The 19,579-nt window shown below is 46.8% G+C and overlaps 1 protein-coding gene across 8 annotated transcripts in view; it reads right to left on the reverse strand.

The window, feature by feature from the left end:
* Nucleotides 1-19,579, reverse strand: part of SYTL2 (synaptotagmin like 2) — a 116,462-nt gene that overhangs the window by 54,799 nt on the left and 42,084 nt on the right. For 7 of the 8 annotated variants that reach the window (XM_048493255.1, XM_048493254.1, XM_048493253.1 and 4 more), the window contains exons 3-4: nucleotides 5,377-5,525; nucleotides 2,540-2,672 (exon numbers count right to left, since the gene is read on the reverse strand). In XM_048493255.1, coding sequence (XP_048349212.1) covers nucleotides 2,540-2,672; nucleotides 5,377-5,525 — 282 coding nt within the window. The remainder of the gene's footprint in view (nucleotides 1-2,539; nucleotides 2,673-5,376; nucleotides 5,526-19,579) is intronic. The other variant, XM_048493250.1, reaches the window with a different exon arrangement.

Here is a 19,579-nt window from a genome sequence, read left to right on the forward strand (position 1 = left end):
ACATCTAGGCTGGCCTGGGCCGCTGGGCTCGATTAATAGCATTAAACCTAAGACCTAGTTTTGGGGAAGCAGTGTAGGTAACCCTGTTAAGCGCTGTTAAACTCCACTGATTTTCATGCAAAGAACTACAGCACGATCCTTTACCTGGGAGTAAGCTCAGTTGCTGGCAGTGGGGCTTGCTTCTGAGTAAACCCTCCTAGGTCATGGTTCACCCATTGGAAGAGTTGCACGGTTGCTTTAAAGCAAAGCCACCAACTACCACCAAGCTTACTCCTGAGTAACGCACGCCTTGGAGCCCACCGTTTTTTCTAAACTAAAACCTCAGTATTTAGGTTAAATTGCCATGTTGGCACTTTGCGATAAATAGGTGGGTTTTGGGTTGCAATTTGGGCACTCGGTCTCGAAAAGGTTTGCTATCACTGCACTAGACCAAAAAGGATTCTTTTTACTCAGGTTTTCAATTACGGGATCTGTTATTGCCATTTTAGTGTGCTTTTTAGGTCTGGGAATGTTAGGAGCTAAAAAACCCTGACCATGGCTACCCAACCCTGAAAACTCACGACAGCCTATTGCAGTGGTGGCGAACCTATGGCACAGGTGCCAGAAGTGGCACTCAGAGCCCTTTCTGTGGGCCCGTGTGCACAGAGTTCGTCGTGGGGGGGCAGAAAATCACACACCCACACACATATCTAGGCTGGCCTGGGCACGATCCTTTATCTGGGAGTAAGCTCAGTCGCTGGCAATGGGGCTTGCTTCTGAGTAAACCCTCCTAGGGTCGTGATTCACCCATCTGAAGCATTGAACGGTTGCTCCACCAGGCTTACTCCTGAGTAACGCACGCCTCGGAGCCAACCGTTTTTTCTAAATCAAAACCTCAGTATTCAGGTTAAATTGCCGTGTTGGCACTTTGCGATAAATCAGTGGGTTTGGGGTTGCAATGTGGGCACTCGGGTCTCGAAAAGGTTCACCATCACTGGCCTATTGACATTTGTTTTTATAATGCTTTATCTTGTACGATGCCTTGGGACGGGTTCCCTGGAGCAGCGGCAGGAAAATTCGCTAGAGAAAGATGGAATTCCAGCACCAGCCGGGAACACATTCCAAATGGGGCTACCCTTGAAACGCAGAGTAGAGTCCAAACAGTCTGGAGGAAGCACTATGTGAAAAGCCCTTGTACCAACAGAAACTCTAGTTAGAAGAAAGGATTTACAGAGGCCTGAAGGGGTTTAGAATAAATATGAACCACAAACCCAACAGAAATATTTTTTTGAAAAAATGTGGCTTTCCACACTCAACTTGTTTGCTTGGTGCACCTAAGCAGTTCTCTGATTTAATAAGCTTCATCTCCACCCACCCAGCAAGATAAATATTCCTTTAACAGAAAACCACAGTTCCTGAAAGGGACAACCCTTCCCTGTCATTAAACAAGGGCGATCCTGACTTTCGCACACCAGATTACAAGGCAGACAATAAGGTATATTTATTTCCAGATGGTAATATCTAAAAAATGTGGAGGCTGGGGGTGCAAACAAAACTGAGCGAACATCTGCTCAAGTGTGACAGGAAAGCCCTAATTAATCCGGGTATTCATATCCGTACAAGAATGTTGCTATGAAACTGTTAAGTGGTGGAATCATATTAAGAGATAAGAGTTCAAAAATCTGCATGGAAGACAGAATTTTCTCGGCGCCCGGGGGGGAGAGGCGCCTGGAGAAAGAGTTGTCTCTGGGTGCCATTTCCCCCCTTAATTAATTAATTAATTAATTTTATAGGCCGCCTCATCCCCGAAGGGCTTGAGGCAGCTCACAACACGGCTGTTTCCAACAGCAGATGAATACAACATAAAAGTTAACCCATTAAAACTCAGCAGCAATTAATAACAATAAATAAATTAAAACAACAAGATTGTGTAGAACACATATACACAGGCGCCCGATCTAAAGGCCAAAGAAGAAAAGAAAAAGAAGAAGAAGAAGGAAGGGGAGGAGATAGGCAGGGCCCAAGGTGGAATTAGGGCCCAACCAAGGTGGTCCAGACAGGCAGCTTTGATTTCAGTTTCAATGGGGGGCGGTGGAACCGCAGCCGGCCCCTCCAAAGGCCCGGTGGAATAGCTCTGTCTTACAGGCCCTGCAGAACTCACCAAGGTCCCGCAGGGCCCGGATATTCCTCTGCCGCAGGTACATACTGGCTACCCTTCACAGACATATTGCACTTTGCCAAGCTGATTGCTTGTTTCCGCAATAGTCCACTGCATGACCAAAAAAGGGACATGCTTGTTTTGTGGGCAGAAACTGCACCACCAAAATGGGCTCCACGAAACTTAATATTGTACATCTACTTCCAGCCTTAGTCTCTCTTGGAAATGCCACTTGTCTGAAAAGCTTGCATTTGACCGTTCCAAGTGAGGGCTAGCTAGATAAAAATTTTAGAAAAACAGGTCAAAATGTATTTATCGCAATACTGAAGGTTACGGCAGACGGAATTGATCTGCTGAACTGGCTGATACACAAATAAGCAAGAGCAAGTTTGAATGTCTGACCTCAGACTAGATTTCGATTCTCCTTCTGCCTCTTCTATGGCGCCAAACAGCTCCGGGGGCGTAAGGACCTCTTTATTGACGTTGTTCACCCAGCTTTTCTGTTTCTTGCCAGTCTTATTCTGACTCAGCTCTGCTAAAATATCAGGACAAAAAAAATAGAGAAAAACAACAAAAAAGTGATCATCTTGTATTTTATTCATGTGTGCTTAAAGCTACAAACTTCAATTTGAAGATGCCTAATTTAATGGCTAGGCAACTGACTTAAAACAGTACATTATTAAATAATGACCTTCCGGCACTACTCGCTACATAGAAGAAGAAGAAGAGTTTGGATTTATATCCCCCCTTTCTCTCCTGTAGGAGATTCAAAGGGGCTTACAATCTCCTTGCCCTTCCCCCCTCACAACAAACACCCTGTGAGGTAGGTGGGGCTGAGAGAGCTCCGAGAAGCTGTGACTAGCCCAAGGTCACCCAGCTGGCGTGTGTGGGAGTGCACAGGCTAATCTGAATTCCCCAGATAAGCCTCCACAGCTCAGGCGGCAGAGCGGGGAATCAAACCCGGTTCCTCCAGATTAGATACACGAGCTCTTAACCTCCTAAGCCACTGCTGCTCCTATGCAACTACATAGAGTCGGAAGGGGCCACACAAGCCAGCTCGTCTAATGCCTCGTCTACTGGGGGCTGGAAAATAAGATAATGGCCCTTACCGCACAGTTCATTTAAAAAGTCTTGTGGCAGGAAATAAAACGTTTCCTCGGTGGAGTTCCGCATTGCTTTTACTCCCAAACGTTATAGTTCCAGCCTCAAAACGTTTAAAGGGAATCCCCTTTTAAAACGATTCTTGAGGCTGTAGCGTTTTCAAACTGTTTTCACTCGGCGTGTGTATCTCTTTAAAACTTTTTCCACGCCTCTGTGCTGTCCTGGAACGTTCTCCTTGGTGCCATTTTGTGAGATCACTCTCCGTTGCCTGTTTATTAGATCATTTCTGTGAGTTTTTTATTTTTGAAGGGGGGATTAATCTGAACAGAAACCAGAGTATAATCTTTGATGCATTGAGTATACAAGGCACAGAGAATTGCAGCACGAGGTTGTGAAGCTTCGATTTGATAACAAATTCCCAAAAAAGGGAAAAACCGCTTAATGGCGGTCATGAATTGTTTCAAGGGGGTGCGTGCGGATAAAAGGAGGGGTTAAAAACATTTTACAAACGTTTTGGGAGATTTGTGCGGAAAGGACCGCTTTCATGTACCGACTCCAGAGATTGTCATGATCTGTTCTTTCACTTGATGGTTTGATGCAGGGTGGCCTCTGAAGTTCTGACTACACTGGTGCAAAAGAGGTTCAGCTGAAGGAGCTTGATTGGCCCAAGGTCATTTGGCGTGTTCTGTTGCAGAGTGACGATTTAATCCCAGATGTTCCTGGTGGGAGCCTGATGATCTAATTAGGACCGTGACTCCCCTTGAGAGGTGGAAAGGGAAGTGGTTTTGGGCTTCTGACAGCACAGTGATCATAGAAAACTTACACTGAAATTGTAACCAAAAAAAGTTTGGAAAATAAGAGGCGTGGGAAGAGCACCTAGTAGCCAGAAACCTTCACACTATTGAGACAAGTTAACAGATTGTACATATTATTATTATTATTATTATTATTATTATTATTATTATTATTATTATTATTATTATTATTATTATTATTATTATTATTATGGTTTATAGACTGCCCTCCCCCGGAGGGCTCAGGGCGGTGAACAGCATATAAATAGAGCACAATATCAGGTTAAAATCCAGTAAGTATAAATTACCGGTAATACAGTCTCTTATAAAAATAAACCTTACCCCATTAAAATGCAGCATTATTAAAATTAACATTAACACAAGATGGCACCTGCTATCAATTCCCTCAAAACCCTAAGAGGGGGAGGGGCGGTAGGATCCACTTGATGTTATAAGAAAAAGGGAAAGGGAGGGGGCCCCATCAACGGCTAGTCTCCCCAAAGGCCCGGAGGAACAGCTCAGTCTTGCAGGCCCTGCGGAACTCAGCAAGGTCCCGCAGGGCCCGGACAGCTGGTGGGAGAGTGTTCCACCAGGCTGGGGCCAGAGCTGTAAAGGCTCTGGCCCGGGTGGAGGCCAGCCGTATCATTGAGGGGCCAGGGATCACCAGTAGGTTGGCCTCTGCCGAACGCAGAGACCGATTCGGGACATACGCCTAGAGGAAACAAAATTCAAAGATACTAGCGACTAAATGACACTACAATTTTTTAAATGAATTGAGTCTGGGTTCTTTGGACACAACTGGCTTTCCCCACAGTCACACAGCAGGCTGCAGCGAATGTTACTTTTAGAAGGTTTCAGAGGCCTGATTGAGCTCGGGGCTGCAGGGCAGAGGGGAGGGAGGGAGAGGCCCGCCTGCCTTCCCTCACCAGTCCGTTTTCCTGAGCCGAAAAGGCTTTGGGCATAGAGCAGGGACCACAGGAGGAGTAGGGGGACAGAGCTGCGAATTTCCTGTACTGTGCAGGGGATTGGACTAGATGACCTTTAAAGTCCCTTCTAGATCTATGTTTCCATGATTCTAAGTGTATTTACTGGACTTTTTTGTTAACTAAATATTGTGTCTTGCAGTGTTCCGCTGAACAAAACACGGATTCCTTTTTTTTAAAATAATGTTTATTAAATTTTTCATATAACACATTGACACAGAAAAAGAAACCAATATTATTTAAAATAGACAGTTAAAAAAGAATTCTTGATATATTCCCCTACTTGGGAATTGTCTCAATATACAGACGGATTCCTTAAGTCAACGCCCGCAAAGAAAAAGAAAAGTTTCAACGCACATACCTGCTGTCAAGGGCTTTCTCCTCATTGATGCGCGAATGATGTCCGCGCCATGGATTTTGTCTCTGTGCCTCTTGGACTTGACTTCATAAAACCACTGCCCACTCATGTTCTTGATCTGGATTTCATCGTCGACTTTTTCAGGTAAGTGCCTATGGGGGCGGGGGGGGGGGGGAGAGGCACAAGAGATTATGTTTTCTTGCAGAGGAGAAAAGTAGTATATATATATAAGGACCACCAAGGTTGTAGTTCAAAGAAGCACATGAACACAGTCCTCTCTCACACATGGAATGTCCCTATTCACTTATGTAAAATATTTATACCCTGTCTTTGTGCTGAATGCAGGCCCTTAAGGAGGCGGTACAAAAGTCAAATTAATAACAGCAGCAGCAGCAACAACAACAACAACAACTGGTGGGAACATTGTCCAGAGAAAGTAATGGAAAATGAGAAGGTCAAGATCCTGTGGGACTTTCGAATCCAAACAGACAAAGTGTTGAAACACAATACACCAGACATCACCGTGATCAAGGACAAGAAAGTGAGCATCATCGACATAGCAGTCCCCGGTGACAGCAGGGTCATTGAAAAAGAACACGAGAAGGTCACTAGATACCGTGATTTGAAAATCGAGCTTCAGCGTCTATGGTACAAACCAGCTGAGGTCGTCCCAGTGGTAATCGGCATGCTGGGCGCCATCCCAAAAACACCAGGGCAGCACTTGAAACATCTTCGAATTGACAAAATTAACATCTGTCAAATTCAGAAGGCAGCCTTGCTGGGATCGGCACGAATACTATGCCGATACATTACGACTTCCTAGGCCTCTGGGTGAGGCTCGAATTGTAATGAAGGCCAACAACCAGCTAAAGATCTGGCAGCTGTGAAATCTACAATAATAATAATAATGATGATGATGATAATAATAATAATTAAAAAGGTGAAAAACCATGTTTGTGTGTGTTTATACACACACACAGTATATACTATACATGTGTGTAGATAGAAACAGACAGATAGAAGAAGTTTGGATTTATACCCCACTTTCTCTCTTGTAAGGAGAGTCAAACTCCTTTGCCTTCCTCTTCCCACAATAGACACCTTGTGAGATAGGTGGGACTAAGAGAGTTCTGAAAGAACTGTGGCTGGCCCAAGGTCAACCAGCAGGCTTCATGTGCAAGAGCATGGAAACAAATCCAGTTCACCAGATAAGAGTCTGCTGCTCTCAAGTGAAGGAGTGGGAAATCAAACCTAGTTCTCCAGATTAGAGTCCACCTACTCTTAACCACTACACCCTGCTGGCGATAGACTGACTGACTGACAGACAAGCCAACAATTAAGAACTAACAAGAAGGGTCAGAAACAGAAAAAGCTTTATCTGCTGATGGGAGACAATGATTGAGGGGGAAAGTCTAATCCCCCTGGGAAGGGAAGTCCATAATTTTGGTGCCACAGCTATTGTTCACTCCTATCCACCCGGCTAAAATAGTATGCAGAGGAGCATGATGAGCAGTAGCAATTTGCTAGAAAAGACGCAGAGGAGGCGCAACTATAGCTCGCTGTTACAGAAACCATGGAATGCGTTTGCTCTTAGGATTCCAAGGATCAGTCCTTAGAGGCTGGCGTGCGTGCCGAGAACAGCCAGGCTGGCTGAGATCCAAGGACACAACCCTGATATGCCTTCACAAAAACAGTCTCTTGACCTTTTAAGGACTCTTCACCTGTACTAGAGCAACATCACTTGAACAAATGTGACCAGTCACAAGGGAACGAGAAGGCCGGCGTCTGGAGAATGCCCCACCAGACCTCATAATTTTTATTTTACTGCAGGAACTCAAGGGATTTTAAAACATTGTGATACACCATCTGAGACATACAAGCATGGCACATTCTCAATGCTTTAATTTTGCCTCGAGGGACACATCCTGTGTTTTTTTAAATCAATAGCAGCTTTATGGAACATGAGGATAAGATACGACCACTCTCGCAGTCATTATTCTTTAACAAAGCATCATGAAGAATATAAAAACCTTTTTGTGCGTCTGATGTAAGATATGGGGACTTCGGAGGACGCGTGGAATCGGAGGGGGAGGGGGAACGAAGAATGCAGCACAAATCCGGAATCTCAACATGAACAAATCTGGAATCTCAACATGAACCAGGCAACTTCAGTATTTTTGAATGTACACCCTTTTTCTTCTTCTTATCTTTACTGAAAGCTCTCTGCCTTAACCTCACTATAACCCTTTGAAGTAAGAGGCTAAGAGACATATGGGATATGTAGGTATGCCAACCTCCAGGTGGCAGAGGCGTACCGGGGGTAAATGGCACCTGGAGATGCCTCCAGGCTCTGCCCCCACCACCACCCCGGCTCCGCCCCCTGATGCCCCCAGGCTCCATCCCCCCACTGCCGGTGCCCTCGACCCCGCCCATGTAACCATGGGCTTCCTGCTACTTCATGGTCTTTGAGCACCCTGCCCCCGCCCATGTCAGTGACACATGGATGGGTTCGAGGCACGTGAAAACGACGAGGCAGCAGAACTTCCTGGTCACGTGGGGGGGCCGATTTTGCACCCCCCACGTGACCAGAAGAGTGGCGCCCGGGGACAAGGGGTACCGCTTGTCCCTAGGTAGATACGCCACTGCCAGGTGGTACCTGGAGATCTCCCACTGTTATAAATTATCTCCTGACAAGATCTGTTCCCTTGGAGAAAATGGCTGCTTCGGAAGGTGAACTCTTTTGCATTATGCCCTGCTGAGGACCCTTCTCTCCCCAAATTCCACCATCCCCAGACTCCACTTCAAAAATCTCCAAATCTTTCCCAACCCAGAAACTCTGGTCCAAGGTCACCCAGTAAGCGTCCTGGAGATCTGAATCCCATTTTTCCAGACTGTAGGCCAAAACTCTCCACTATGTCATAAACACCAACCACATCGTTTCTGAAATGGTCTATTATTATAAATCAGACAAATGTATCTCCATTTACAGAAGGCACTCAAGCTTGGCAGCAAATAATTCATATTCAGTGGAAAAATGTCTTCCTAGAATTTGTCAAATCAAAGACTTGTTTTATATGAATCAAGACCAAAAAAAGCTGTTATCCTGAGGAAAAAGGCACAGGTACAGAGACCCTCATCCAACACCTTCAGTCCTTCCTTGTGTCCATGGAAACGTGAATTCTGTCCACCTGTTTTCATGGTGCAACTGAACATGATGTTGCCTAAATTTATCAAGGCCAGTCTTGGCTACTCTGACTGGCATTGGCTCTTCAGGGTCCCACACTGAGGCTTCACGCATCATCTAGTACAGGGGTAGGGAACCTGCAGCTCGAGAGCCGCATGCGGCTCTTCTGCCCTTGCACTGGGGCTCCACGAGCCGAGCTGCCAGCCCCATCCTTGCCCACCCTGCAGGCAGCAGGGCAGGCGCACCAACAGGGCAGGCGCACCAGCAGGGCAGGCGCACCAGCAGGGCAGGCGCACCAACTGGTCAGCTGGGCCGCGCCACGGGCTTGTCCTCTCGCCCGCCCCGTTGGAGCGGGGTGGGTGCTTTCCCAGCGGCCGGTGAGGCCAAGCCACCGGCTTCATCCTTGCCCGCCCTGCACGCAGCAGGGCGGGCGCATCCATGCGCTTCTCAGAATGAGCGGAGTAAAAGGTTAAAAAACCCTATATATACAGTGTTATCTTTATTTTAAATGTCAAAAATTATTTGCGGCTCCAAGTGTTTTCTTTTCCTGTGGAAAATGGGTCCAAATGGCTCTTTGAGTGTTAAAGGTTCCCTACCCCTGATCTAGTACCTGATACTTTTAACTGGAGATGCCCAGGTTTAAAACTGGAACTTCTTTTATGCCAAGAAGATGCTCACTGTGTAACAGACTTCCCTCTGTGATACACCTCTAACGATGCCAGCCACAGATGCAGGCAAAATATTAGGAACAAGATCCACCAGACCCTGGCCACACAGCCCGGAAAACCCACCAGAACCAGTTGAATCCGGCCATGAAAGCCTTCGACAATATCCCTGAACTCTGTTCTTCCTCCTCTTCCTGACCTTGGCACCCTGCCTTCTGTTGAGTTCTTCCCCTGGCCCTCTCAACTAACCCCAAATCCTGCTCAGTTCTATTAGTTTGCCTGTTTCATCCTGTTTGCTTCATTTCTAACCCGGTCTCAATGTTACCTAGTTTCAGCTGGGTTTAGTGAGGGCTCTTCCAGATTTCCTGGGAACCTCTCCCAGATACACAACGACTTTATGCAGGGCAGGGGCGTAATGCCCATTGGGCAAAGTGGGCAGATGCCCAGGGCGCCCCCTTGTGGTGGGCGCCAAAAATGCAGGGTTCGTTTGTGAGGGATTTTGGTATTTTATTGGGTTTTCCATTTTTGGCCTGCAGGGGATGCAGTTTTTAGGCTAGCACAGGGGTCTGCAACCTGCGGCTCTCCAGATGTTCATGAATTACAATTCCCATCAGCCCCTGCCAGCATGGCCATTTTAAAAAAAAGCACACAGAGAACGTGAAGCCACCAGGAAGGGCAGGCCAGAAGAGACTGCAGTCCCGGCCTCGGAGACCTTCTTTTATAAGCACTGAGGCCAGGGGTGGGGCTTGGGGAGCAGGAAGTCCCACCCCTTCCTGCTCCCCAAGACCCACCCACCCCCAGCCTCAGAGCTTATAAAAGCAGGTCTCCGAGGCCAGGACTGCAGTCTCTTCTGGCCTGCCCGGAGGGGAGGTCAGAAGAGACTGCAGGCTGCCGACTGGGAGCCCAGCCAGCAGGGGGAGTCGGGGGGGGAGGTGGGCACCCTAGACCTTGCCCATGTCCATGGTGACATGGGCGGGGTCGAGGGCAGAGCCTGGGGGGTGTCCTGGAGAAAATTTGTCTCCGGGCGCCATTTGCCCCCGGTACACCTCTGGCCCAAACAGTGACCTTTCTGGCCTCCGTAGTAAAGAACTGCTCTCTACTACTATTCTCCGATTCCTATAATTTAACCTATAAAATGACCTGTCCTCTTCTCCCCTAACTGCTAAGCTTACTCAAGAGTCTTTTGGAAATATACCTTGTCAAATACCTCTTGAAAGTCTTAAGTACATGATGTCTACCGTAGGACCAGTGTCAGTGGAACTTGATCTGGCCAATCAAGTCGCCCTTATCCACGCGCTAGTTTACCTGCTCAGAGAATTCCAAAAAGTTGGTGAAGCAGAGGTTCCCTTTGCAGATCTCATGCTGAGCCTTTAAGTACAACATTTTAACTGTTCGAAGGAAAAATGCAACCAACACCTAAAAATCGTGGCTGTCCATGCCAATGCCGACATTAACCTGAATGTGCCTTGTTGCCCTTTAAATGTTTCTGTTCCCTTGCCATGCCAAAAGCAGCTTATGCCCCCTCCTGAAACCCTGGATTTAAATGCGAAGAATTAGGTTGCACAAATAGTTCTTTTAAAATGTTAACACTTTCCTTTAAGAAAAAATAAACAGGAGTATTGTGCATTTCAAAGGGTATCTGTCTTGGTTTGCAGTAGAACACCTAAATTTGAGTCCAGGAGTTCAGGAGCACCTGAGTCCAGGAGACCAAAGTGGTTTTTGGGACGTGAGCTTTCCAGAGTCGAACCTCCCTTTATCAGATCTGACATACAAAGCTTTGATTTTGGACTGCTCGTACCTCAAAAATCTTGTTGGTCTCTGAGTTGCTACTGGACTCGAATCTAGGAGTCTTGTAGCATCTTGAGGACTAATAAGTTTTTGTTCTAGTATAAAACACCAAATGAGTGGCCGCTTCCTTCAATGCAGGTACAGGGATTCACTAGGAATAGTATACACATGAGATTACAAAGAAAAGTAGTTTTCAAACAAAACTAGAATTCCCAGGATTCTGTGAAGGATACCTTAGTTGCAAGATTTGAAAAAACTGTCAGTTTGGAGAGTTCTTTGCCTTTGAGATCATCCCCAATTTGTTTTCTATTATTATTATTATTATTATTATTATTATTATTATTGTTGTTAAATACGTTGCCAGCTCGCCGTCGTCGTCAAGTCATGCCGTCGGGTCAGTCACCGGGTTGCCGCTCGTCGGGCCGCCGCCGGCCGGGCCGCCGCCGCCGCCATCGCTATCGTAAGTATTATCATTATTATCATTATCATCATCATCATCATTATTATTATTATTATTATTATTATTATTATTATTATTATTATTATTATTATTATTATTATTATTGAGTTCACAGCTGCTAGATCTTTAGCTGGTTGTTGGCCTTCATTACAATTCGAGCTACCAATTTTGGCTACCAATCTTGATTCTCCTTGATCTCAGATTGCAAATGCCTTAGCAGACCAGGTGCTCAGGAGCAGCAGCAGCAGAAGGCCATTGCTTTCACATCCTGCATGTGAGCTCCCAAAGGCACCTGGTGGGCCACTGCGAGTAGCAGAATGCTGGACTAGATGGACTCTAGTCTGATCCAGCAGGCTAGTTCTTATGTTCGTATGTTCTTATGAGCCTCACCCAGAGGCCTAGGAAGTTGTAATGTATCGGCGTAGTATTCATGCGGATCCCAGCAGGGCTGCCTTCTGAATTTGACAGATGTTAATTTTGTCAATTCGAAGATGTTTCAAGTGCTGCCCTAGTGTTTTTGGGATGGCGCCAAGGGTGCCGATTACCACTGGGACGACCTCAGCTGGTTTGTGCCATAGGCGCTGAAGCTCGATTTTCAAATCGCGGTATCTAGTGACCTTCTCGTGATCTTTTTCAATGACCCTGCTGTCACCGGGGACTGATTATTATTATTATTATTATTATTATTATTATTATTATTATTATTATTATTATTATTATTATTATTATTATTATTATTATTAGAAGAAGAAGAAGAAGAAGAGTTAGATTTATATCCCCCCTTTCTCTCTTGTAAAGAGGTTTACAATCTCCTTTCCCTTCCCCCCCACCCAACAAACACACTGTGAGGTGGGTGGGACTGAGAGAGCTCCGAAGAACTGTGACTAGCCCAAGGTCACCCAACTGGCATGTGTTGGAGTACACAGGCTAATTTGGTTCACCAGCTAAGCCTCCACAGCTCAAGTGGCTGAGCGGGGAATCAAACCCGGTTCTCCAGATTAGAGTACGCCTGCTCTTAACCACTATACCAAGCTGGCCCTCTAGCAGCATCCCAGGGTGCACAATTTCACTTTGAGAATGTTCTGCTTTGATTACCCTGGTTTATATCAACATTTAAAAATATTTTTTTAAAAAAATCGTGGATGGTACTATCTCAGATTGCTGGTGGCGAAATCATGTGGTTATATTCTTTTGACTATGTGAAGGGAGAAAGACCTTCACATAATGGCTAGCGCATCATGCCCTAACTTTCACCCTGAAATGTTAACTTTGCATTTGAAGGGAGTTTCTGTGCATACTTTGGACCCCTCCCTCGCTGGCCGCAGGAAGAATGGTTATCGCCTTATTTGAGATCTGCGTGAACAAGGCTGAAAAATCTTTATCCCTGGGAGGCGCAGACTCTATGCATATCAGGGCTATTTACTCAGTCAGTTACACCACAGATAACAGCCCCTTGGACAAATCGATGAGTAAAGTATAAATATTTGTTTAAACATTATAACACACCCCTTCGTGGTGATGACATCATTTGAGAAGTACTTCCCCCGACGGGGATGTCGTTAAAAAGGCAGAAATCCCAGCAGTGCCAATTTCAGAAAAACTTTGTATAAAAAGGTTTTATGTTTTCGGGCTTAACGGGAACAATGCAAGAAATTAACCAAACAAATGCAAAAAGGTTCCATGCCAAGACTTTAGCATTACCAAGTACACAAACACATATCTCTGAGGACAAGAAGTATCAAAAGAGTTTTGGGAGGGTAACCTCGTTGGTCGGCAGCAGAACAGTTAGATTCGAGTCCATTAGCCCCTTAGAGACCCACAAGAATTTTCGGAATTAAAGCTTTCATGCATAAAAGCTGCCTTCATTAGATATGTAGACTGGGGAAACAAATGTGGCTCTCCAGATATGAGTCTTCATGTGGAGGAGTGGGGAATCAAACCCAGTTCTCCAGATTTGAGTCCACCTGCTCTTAACCACCACACCACACTGGATTGATCCGTACGAGGCGGACACAGGTTGGTCACCGATTCTCCAGTTTCCCCTTCCGTTGAGTAGACGCTGCCGCTTCATCCCAACTAACAGACAATGTAATATGTTGGATCCAGAGGTGGGATCCAGCAGGTTCTCACAGGTTCCCGAGAGTAGGTTACTAACTATTTGTGTGTGCCGAGAGGGGGTTACTAATGGGTGATTTTGCCACGTGATTTTTGCCTCAGCTACGCCCCTCCTCTCAGCAGTACTTGAAGCAGTCTGGCAGGAGGTGCACCGGCGTGCGTGGTAGCCTGTGCCTGCGTGCATTCATTTCCCACCCAAGGACCCGCCTTAGCCGCTGTGTCCTTGCCACAGCCCCCGCCCAGCAATGTCCCGCCCCCGGAATGCCCAACCACGCCCCTGTCGTGCCCCACCCAGTCCCATTGGCGCTACACCACTGTTTGAATCCCACCACCATGGGAACCTGTTACTAAAATTTTTGGATCCCACCACTGGTTGGATCTCAACTTCAACAGCTCTTAGCAGAGTGTTGAAACTGCCTTGGCCAGCAATTATGTGAAGTCATTGTGGAGGAGAGGGCTGACCTGGATGGCCTAGGCTAGCCAGATCTCATCAGACCTCAGAAGCTAAGCAGGGTCAGCCCTGGTAAGTATTTGGATGGGAGACCACCAAGGAAGTCCAGGGTCACTACGCAGAGGTAGGCAATGACAGAAACCACCATTTGCCTTGAAACCCTTACAGCAGTGGTGGCGAACCTTTGGCACTCCAGATGTTCTGGACTGCAATTCCCATCAGCCCCTGCCAGCATGGGCTGATGGGCTGATGGGAATTGTAGTCCATAACATCTGGAGTGCCAAAGGTTCGCCACCACGGCCATACAGGGTCGCCACAAATCAGCTGTGACTTGACAGTGCTTTACACATACTTTGGAAGGGCTGCACTTGACCTACAACAGCTGCGTGGCTCCAGGTCAATCTCTGATTCACACATGTGCAAAAATGCACATGTCCCACTCCGCCTTTTCAGGATACAACCAGAGGTGGGATTCAGCCGGTTCGCACAGCTTCGGCAGAACCCGTTGTTAAAAATGGTGCTTGTAAACAACCAGTTGTTAAATTATTTGAATCCCACCACCGGAACCGGTTGTTAAATTATTTCAATCCCACCACTGGATACAACCATCTCCTTGTCTGCAGAAACCGGCAGGGCCCAGCAAAGGATTCGGGTGACTGGTAAACACCAGGGCAAAGCCGAATAGGCACACGATTAAAGCCTCCTGATTCGCATGCTCCAGCACAGCCGAACTGCAGGAATCCTCCGCTGCTCACTCACATGCCTGGGAAAACAAGCTTCCCGCTTGGCAGTTCTCTTGCAAACCACCTGACCCGTCTGTTGACACCGAAGCCAGAGTTTACTTGCAGTTTTTGTCCTCTGACAAATTGACGTTCCCAGTCCGTTTAGGTAATTCGAAACCAAAAACAAGGACAGCATTGAGAGCAGCATGCAGGGTATCCAAAGTACCTGCCGCTGGTTTCTTGGGGGGAAATCTATACTTCCTCGGCCATCTTTTAGGACCTACGAGAACATCCTGGTGGCTTTCATCCTTTCCCACCCTTTGCAAGACAGGTTTTGAGCAGCTTGGTTTAGATTGTCAGAAAGAGGAAGAAAAGAAACAGGACCCCAGGAGAATCCAAAGGAGGGTGGGTGAATATATTGGGCGAATTCAGTACGATTTAAAAATAATAAAAACAAAACAAAAATGGGATTTCCAATCTGCTGGATATGGCTTTTAAAAACTTGCCTGCTTTATAAATGAAAAGGTAAACACAAAACAAATCTACGCTTCTGATCTCTTAAGCCAAATCTCTAACCCTCTAACTAAAGCTGTTACATTAAAAGATGCCTTTGTTTGTGTGTTGAAGTACATTAGTACATTAGTCAGAGAAGGCAGAGAAATATCCAGTTTCAAGGTCAGGAGAACTGAAAAGATCAGACATTTTTTTGGATGAAGAAATGCTCTTTGGCTTTACAATTACCGTAATAATCAAGCACAACTTTCAGGCGAGGTCTTGGTGTTCTGTCCTCAAATAAACCAACTTGCTTAGAGCAGGCAGACAGAAAATCCCTAGGAGTGTATGTTTTGTGTGTTCTGCTGCTTTGATTATTGTGTGCTTGACCAGCTATTATTTCACATTTTATAAAACTGTTAAACTTTATTTTGCTCTCCTGCAATTTCTCGCAAGGGCAACTCTCTGTAAAGTCAGCAACTAATATTCCGAGCTTGCCCTACCTGACTTTAATCCACCATAATAATCAAGGCAGGTGTACAACAGGTGCTGTCACAAATATTACACCCATGCGTACTCCAACTTACTAGGTGAGTATCACTTCAACATTATCTTATTATCACAAATACACAAAAAATTGTAAGTGCATTGGGAGGGTTCTTTGGGTTTTTGTTAATTATATGAAAATGAAAGAATTAGATAGACTTTTTATATATTGACACTTGTATTTGTACATTTCAGATTGGCTTGACAAAGGACTGCCGAAATAAAAACCTAATCTAGAGGTTTTATAGCCATACCTGATGGTGTACTTACCAAAATTTTTTTGTATATTTGTAATATTTGTGACACTACCTGACTTTAAACCAGGTCTGCTCTGTGCTGATTCCCCACTCTAAAAGGGGCAGACCCTCACATTTGGGGTAACAGTGGGAAGAGGAAGGGAAAGGAGTTTGTAAACTGCCTTGAGTCTCCTTACAGGAGAGAAAGACAGTGTATAAAAGCCATTTTTCTTCTACTAACATTACTCATTGATATAAGCAGCCTCAAGTGCAAAGAACAGTGGGGTAGAAATGCTTAAAAATGAATAAGACAGCCAGAACTACCCTGGATGAAAACGGTCCATTGGTAGACTTACCCTGAAGAGGCCTTCTCCTGGACGGCGACGAGGGCATCCTGATTGGGTGATTTCCCAATCCATTATCAGGGAGGCAGGTACTACTTTTTTGCTGCAACTTCCTGTGATGGGTTGGGCATCCGATTTGGCCCCAGAAACTTGACTAACGTAGCAGTACTAGTAAATTAGAAAGTCAGTATACAAACAACATAACAGGAAGAACAACACAGCATACAATAGAAGCTAACAAAAACTATCTTTAAGACTTGGTCTGAGTTCCTGGCTTATCATTCCATTTTCGCTTTATTTAGAACTTTAACTATAATCTGTAATATGTAACCTAAAAGTTGTTCCAGGGGGGGGGCCAGGATGTTCTCTCGTCACGCCGGCCCAGGCAGAAGGCCTCTTCAGGGTAAGCTCTACCAATGGACCGCTTTCTCCCGAGGCTTAATTCGGCATCCTGGATTGGGACCTCCCCGAAAGCAGTGTCCCTTATGGGGTGGGCCTTTTAGTCCCCGGACATCATAAAGTGCTCTTAGCACTCTTTTGTGTCCTCAAGGGCCACCCTCTCTGCTAGCTGCTAAGGTGTAATCTATAGTGCTTCTCGTGAACTGAGGGCTCGGTGAGGACCAAGTGGCTCGCTGTAAATGTCCTCGATAGGACGGATCGCATGGCACGAGAGTCAGCTGCCAAGTGGGATCGCATCTCTTAGTCGAAAGTGCGCTGCAGGATACCTGAAGCTGCACGGGAAGTTTTGAGGCTCCTATAAGACTCCCTGTTAAGTGCAAGTTGTTGTGGCAGAACTGATGGATCGGCCAGACATGGGTAATAACCTAGGTTAGGTGCCTTCAAAACATTGACAAACAGGGTTTCAGTCTTTCTGATGGGTTCGGGTCCTAATGATAAAGGCTCTTGAGTGCTCTAAGCGGACATCCACAGGTTGTGCCAGAGTATTTCTTTCGGGTGAGAAGGAAAGGGCACAAAGAATGTGGGTAGGACTACCTCCTCCCAGTGTTTCCCATGTGGAATAGGGATCCTCTACCTTAGGGGATCGGAAGGACGGGTCTAGGGCCTTAGTACCAATTTTTTCTCATCCCTGTGGAAAGTACATTAACTGGGAATTAATAGATAGAGCTGCCAGAAGCTCTTGATTACTCTCTTGTCTTAGCTGGACGGGACGGCCACTCAGGGAGTGAGGGAGTTTCAATGCGGAGCCATTTTGCCTTAAGTGGATTGAATTGGTTCGGAATGGTGGCTTCAGCTTGAGGCATTGATAGGATCCGCATTCTCAGACGCCTAATTTTAATTGGCGAATCTTATGGACTACTGAGTTTGTTGTTGTTCCAACTCCCTCTGGTAGAAATTTTAGATCACGTCTAGATGGTTCTGGAAGCGGGCAACTCCCTGCAGATGGGGGGGCCAGACCGCGGGACTTAGGGCTCGCCACTTTCGTCTTCTTAAGGTTGAGCTTCTCAGGCCTCCCTGCCCAAACCCCTCCCTGTAAAACTGGGTCGCAGCACTTTGAGGTAAACCGTGAGGGACGGGAGAGGTGATTAGGCACGGGTGCTTGTTGGCCCTAACTCTGAATCGAATGTTCTCCAGGAGGAGTTGTAAATTCTGGATGGTGATGAGGGTCGGCGCAGAGGCGCATGATGGTAAGTCGGCCAACCTTCTTGGAGTACCCCTTTGTTAATTAAGGATTCCCTGCTCAAGCCCAAGCTGTTAAGCTACAAACCATTGAGGATCGGATGATGAATCTGGGCCCCCAAGGCACAGCATGTCTGTCGGGTGGAAGCCGTAGCGAGGGTGGAGCCGGATGGAGAGCTGCAGAATGGGAGGAAAACCATGGTCGCCTTGGGGCTTCACCCCATGGAGCCACTAGAATGACTCCTGGCCTTCTCCTTGCAGATCTTCCTCAGGAGTTTGGGGATGACTGGAATCTGGGAGGGAAGGTGCATAGAGGAGCTTTGGGTGGCCAGTGTGCAGGTCAGGGCATCGGTGTAAACCCTGGCTCGAGGGTGGGAAGCATCTGGTGATGAAGTGAGGCAGTTGGTGGTTGTTCGTCCGATGCTTAACAGGCTTCGATGGCTGGAGCCTGCCTAAGGCTTTGAGTTATCAGTTGGAAGATGCGTCCGGTGTAATCTCTCCATCTCCGCGCTTCCAGCACCGGGCTTCTGCCTGCTTAGCCAGTCTGCTTCCACGTTTAGGATTTCCATACCGATGTGTCTCTGCTGTGAGGATAGGGAGGTGAGATTCCTCACTTCAGGAGAGAATCCGGGATGCCTCCCCTGGATGGAGACGCGGCAGGATCGGAGCCCCCCCTTGATGGCTGACATTACGGGCCTTGGCTGCAATAAGTTGTCTCGTTCCCTGACTGGGCAAGATGTGTTGTCCCCTGTAGGTGCGGTGGGCGGTAGGATGTTGGAGAGCTAGGGCGGATGGAGACTCATCTCCAGCAAGTTGATTGGCAAGTTGGGCTTATGTTCCAGGGTCCAGGTGCCCCAGCTGCCAGCTGACCCTTGCAGGACGCTCTCCCAGCCCTCGGCGGCTAAGCCACGCCTGTGAAGATTCTGTATTCGATTTTCTGGTAGGTGTAAACCTTGCCTGTGCAAAGGTTTTCCTGTGGTGGGCCCAAAATTCACTGCTAGACTGTTCTTTGGAGTTGGAGGTGTGAGGGCACCATTGTTAGGTCCTGTTTTTTGCATAATTCGGCTGTTGAAAAGGACGCAGGGTCTTCTGTAGGGTCCGGCGCCAGGTGCGTGAAATCCTCAGCCACTGCAAGGCATGTCTATGACAGAAGATGAACAGTCCCATCTGCTCTGGTGCAAGCTTCGTAGAATGGAAGCTCTTCTGGCTGCTAGAAATTAGGGAGACAAGTCTCTGAATCCTCACTGCTTTGTCGTGAGGGGACCTAACAGAGCGCTAGGTTGTGTCGAGATGACTGCTCCCAGGTGGCGATGCGAAAGTATTGGGACCTCGTGGAGCTTTTCTGGAAATTGATGAGAGAAGCCGCTGCACAAGGCCAGAGCTCTATATGACGGCGTGGAGAGGTCCCTGCAGGTTCTTGCTGCCTGGATGGGGATCTCACTCCAGGATATCGGGCCGAGGATAGGGGTGGACGTTGGATCCCCTGTTCTCGAAGGGCTGTGATGGGGGCCAGGAGTACCTTTCTTTTTGTAGGAAAAAAAAACCTCTGGGCTGCTGTGGCTAGT

This window comes from Sphaerodactylus townsendi, linkage group LG04, assembly GCF_021028975.2.
Source record: "Sphaerodactylus townsendi isolate TG3544 linkage group LG04, MPM_Stown_v2.3, whole genome shotgun sequence".
Classification (NCBI taxonomy): Eukaryota; Metazoa; Chordata; class Lepidosauria; order Squamata; family Sphaerodactylidae; genus Sphaerodactylus; species Sphaerodactylus townsendi.